General features: G+C 32.9%; 1 protein-coding gene across 1 annotated transcript in view; it reads right to left on the reverse strand.

Moving 5' to 3' along the window:
- Positions 1 to 5,000, reverse strand: part of LOC122813702 (zinc-binding protein A33-like) — a 623,295-nt gene that overhangs the window by 264,113 nt on the left and 354,182 nt on the right. Inside the window, exon 3 of the mRNA XM_044086157.1 lies at positions 750 to 983. Coding sequence (XP_043942092.1) covers positions 750 to 983 — 234 coding nt within the window. The remainder of the gene's footprint in view (positions 1 to 749; positions 984 to 5,000) is intronic.

Consider the following 5,000-nt stretch of genomic DNA (forward strand, 5'->3'; position numbering starts at 1 on the left):
ACTCTTCTCCTGTGTTTTTGATTTTTGGTCTATTTTTTTATTTTTTTTGGCTTGCCTGCACTCCTTATTTCGAGTGTTAATATTTCACTAGGGAGCCATGTAAATGTGATGATTGCAGCCATGAGATTAAAAGTCAGTTGTTTTATGAAAGGAAAGAAATAGCAAATTTGGATAAAATTTTAAAGAGTAAAGACTTCACATTGTCAACAAAGATTAGTAACGGCAAAACTATATTTTTCCCAGTATTACAATAAGGCTATGAGAGTTGGGCTAAATGTAACACTGTACAATGGAAAAATCATTGCTATTGTGGTGTTCAATAAAACTATATAGAATCTAGTAGACTGCAAGAAGACTGAATTAGTCGATACTTTAGGAAATAAAAACAGTCTATTCATAAAAAGCCCTTGTAGTAAAACTATAACTCAATTACTCCATATAATGTTAAGACAGGATTCAATAGAGAAGACACATGCTGAGAAAGGCAAATGGTGGTAGAAGAAGAAGAAGGGGTGTGAGAGGCTAAAATGGTAAAAACTGCAACACTGATTTAATGAATATGAATTTGCAAAAAGAAAAAGAAGCAGTTTCTTACAGAAAGGCCTAACATGCTAATGTCCTTGACTTCACAAACAGTTGGACTCACCTAAATGACTAAACTACAATGTAAGCAAGCCATACATAACAAATGTCACTTGTCCATCAATGCTATAAATAAAGAATAATGAAACAAAGTAAAAATTTCTTACTGAGAGAAAAAGCAGAGGATCTTCCTGCTGCAATGTTGAATTGATGTCTGACATTTGCCTTTTAATAGCTTCTGCCATTTTTTGAATTTCATTAAGGCTTTTCTTCATTTTTTCTAGAATTCCATTTGCTTCTTCCTTGAGCTGTTGGATCAGCTGCTTCTCCTTGTCATGGAGAAACTGATAAAGTCTGGCAAACTCTGTTGTAATGTTTTGTTCCAGACTCTGGGTTTTGTCCTGTAAAACATAATTTTGGATTGAAACCATGACATTGAATGTTCATTGCACTATATTTATTTGTACTAGACAAACTCAGGCAGAGCATATTAAGCCACTGTAATATTTTTTTCTCGTCAAAGAATTGTGTATGCAATAGGATAGGATATAAGAACAGAAGGGCCACCAAGGTACATCAAAACTGTATGTAGTAAAATTAAAAAAGCTTCTTAAGTAAGATGGAACAGTTCAGGCAGGTTATTAGATGCACATATAGGCATGGAATCATCAGCATATTGTATAAGGGAGGCTGGACCTATGCAGGCATAGAGGTCACTGATAAAGATAGTAAAGAGGAGGGGACCAAGAATAGAGTCTTCAGGTGCACCAGTGGAAACTTGCAGGTATGGAGACAGAGTATTCTGCTATTTTACAGACTGCAGCCTGTCAGTTAAATAGCCATTGGGCTGCAGTAATGAAGAAGGGGATAGTACAAGTGAATGGAGTTTATACATGAGTCTAGGGTGAGAAACTGTATCAAAGGCTTTTGACAGGTCAAGGAATAGGGAAGAAACACATTTGCCTGAGTCCGTTATTTGTTTATTGGTTTCAGTGAATGACAGGAGTGCAGTAGTTGTACTGTGTATTGGTCAAAGCCATGTTGGGTGGATGCTAAGACTCATTCTTGTAGAAAATAGTGGAGCAGTTGCTTATAATTGCATCTTTCAAGAACTTTTGAAAGAAATGATAAGTTAGAGATTTAAACAGAGATGCCACCGTTATGAAGAGGGATAATGTAGCATTTTTTCCATGGTGAGGGTACATAGGATGCAGCTACTTATCTATTGATAAGGATAGAGACTCAGTATGCAATTGGTGGCTATCTTGGGAGGCTGTCCACTACAGTGGAGCAAGGTTTAAGATGAAATAGAAGTCTTTTTTCTTATCACTTATGTGGAGGCAGGTCCTAAGTGGGAGTCCTAGCTATGTATAGACAGGATGAATTAAGTTCTTGTAAAGGTGATGGTGGGGGGGGGGTCAAAAAGGAAGTGGCAGTGTGTATGGTGTATGATGAATGATAGATTTGGCCTAACCTGATTGGGTGTTATTTTGGGGTTGGTAGAAGCACTGGATGTGGGTGAATAGTTTTTAGATAGGGAGACAATGTTTTCTATGAGGTAGGTAATGAAAAAGGTAGCAATTTATTGTGCAGAGCTATTATAAGAAAGGTTGGGTTCCTTATTTGAGCCTTGGTGGAACTAGTTATATATGGATGTCCAGAAGTTGTAGGGGTCATTTTTCTGTTCATAAAAATATATTCCCAGCAGTGAATCATGCATATAAATAGGATATATACAAGAAAAATAAACTGAACACAAGAACTATCATGTTTCTATGCTTCTTCAGGTGTAAAAACTACAAGTTTCTTCATTAGTATATATCAGAATGTTAAAAATATGATATAAACAAACCTATCAGACAGCATGTCTTACTTTTAGTGCCAATGAAATACTTAAAAGCCCATTTCAACCAGGCTTCCTAATAGCATTCGATCTTATAATCCATTGTATTTCAATATTTTCAGTAACATTAATGACGTCTCCTCCTCTATTACTAACATTCACTTTCTGTAAAGCCATGAATTTAAAACTGTCCTATGTTCTCAGAAATATGTTTTGCTAAAGCATTATTTAAACTGCCTTTCTTGATATCGTATAAATAATCAGCTAATCTTTCTTTAAATTGCCTATTCATTTTTTCCTACATGCAAACAATCACATTGTTGATAACTGGCAATTTATATTAAACTAGTAGTGAAACAAGTTACATAATACTTGCTGTTATATGTAAATCATGTTACCTGATATTTAAATATTTCACTTTTTTAAATAATTATATGTAAAATTGTAACAGGGAAATGTACTCTTGCTCACTATTATATTTGTTTTATCATTATTATTTAAGGCATTATAACACAATCTTCTCCTCAAATTACTCTTGTTTATAAATGTAAAACATGGAGTACTATCAATTAATCTTTATAAACTTCATTTGTCATCAAAATTTGCCAAATCCTTTTGTAAATATTACAAATGCCAGCTGTATCCTTAGTGTAAGCCAACAGAAACTGGACATATTTATCCTTTTCCTTGTGTTTCTCTACTGTATATGATTTACTAAAATAAGGTGCTGCTCTAGAAGTTCTTAATTTATTTACTAAAATTAAATTAGTGTTCAGTTCTTCTGGACTATAGCCATTATCCAAAAAGTCTACCTTCTTATTCTTGACAGTATTAAACAAAAAAAATGAGTAGATGAGTTTGTAAGCCTCAAAGCTCACATCAATTGCCCCTTATATTTTTATATACAAATTCAGAATGCATAATATGTCTGGATAGACATGTATTCATCTTGCAATCTTTACTATAAACCTTAGTACAGACTCTAAATTAGAATACTTGAAAATAGTTACATTTAAAAAAATAATAGCCTCTGTAGAATATATTATAAAAAAATTGCAAAAACTCAGTATTACTATGCAAATATTCATAAAGACCATGTAACTGTTGTTTGGTATCTCCCCATATAAGAAAGATGTCATCAAGAAATCCTGCATAAAAATAAATATAAGCTTTAAATAACTGGTATCTAAGGACACACTCCTTTTCCCCATAAGGCATAATTAAATTAGCATAACTATTAGCACAGGGAGTACTCATTGCTACAGCATTATTTTGTAAATATATTTGATTTCTGAACATAAAAAAACATATTTTTAAAACCAATTGTAATAGAAAGCAAATTAAGTTAATAGAATAATTCAGTCTAGATGTCTGAGTAAATAATAATTGTTAAATACTATAGATCCCATATTACCACTCATGTAATGTTTGTAAAAAAAATATCTGTATCACGTAATACAGTAGAAAATTGTTTTAGTAATATCTTTTCAACATAAATAGATATGGATTCAACTATCCATTCCTGTCCTGATACTACTGGGCAGATAGGAGGATCCAAAGAATGTCTATGCATTTTCAATAGTCCATGAATAATCAGTATAGGTGGGCTCATTTCATACAAATATTCAAATGTATCATCTGTTAACAATCCAGATATATGTTAATCTTATAGAATGCTTTTTCACATTGAATATAATGTTGCCTACCTTTCTCTCACAGTTTTAATGTAGGAAGACCAATCATTTAATATACCTTTCATTTTGAAAATATATTTATTTTTGTCCATAACTACTCTCCCTCTCCCTTTAACAACTGGTCCTATAATGATATTGTCATTGTTCTACAATTCTTCCCGAATTTTTTCTCAGTTAGAGATAAGTTAGAATATATATTAGTTTTAGAAAAATATTCATAAATGCCTTTCTCACATGCTTGAATATATACTTCCATTAATGGATGATGCAGCAGAACAAATGAGCTGGTTTTCTTTATTTAATTTCTGTTGAGTATCTGTTCAAAAAATACTTTCCAAAGTTGAATTTCATACAAACATCTGCAGATCTAATATCACTACAACTGGCGAGCCACCTGTAATTGGAAAAGACACCCCTTAATTTAAAACATTGTTGCAGTTGCAAAAGAGCAGAGAAAGGGAAGTTAAAAACTTGATTGACGTTTCCATTCCCATACTTCTGATATCCATTATTCAAGCAATGCTTCTTGAATTTTTACTTGTACCTTGTCCTTTTTGTCCCTGTTTTCCCCTGGTTAACATGTGCCCCCTGTTTGTTATGTCCTGTTATTGGATTGATAACAGAAGTGCTGAAAAATCCTGAGAAGAATAGAGAGATGGCACAATTGTATCAATGTTACTAGAAGTCAAGAGGGCACATGTGGAGCTAGTAACTGTGTTGTTTAAACTGTATTCACTCATCACGGGTTTATTAAACTCTGTCCTTGTCCAACTAAAAATATGCCCTTGTTTAATTCAGTTTTTGTGAGCTTTCTACTTTAAATAGCTGTAATACATTTCTTGAATGTTGAGACTCATTCCAACAGTTCACTGTATTTATCA

Source organism: Protopterus annectens, chromosome 10.part0 (assembly GCF_019279795.1).
Source record: "Protopterus annectens isolate FY-2018-M chromosome 10.part0, PAN1.0, whole genome shotgun sequence".
NCBI classification, from domain to species: Eukaryota; Metazoa; Chordata; order Ceratodontiformes; family Protopteridae; genus Protopterus; species Protopterus annectens.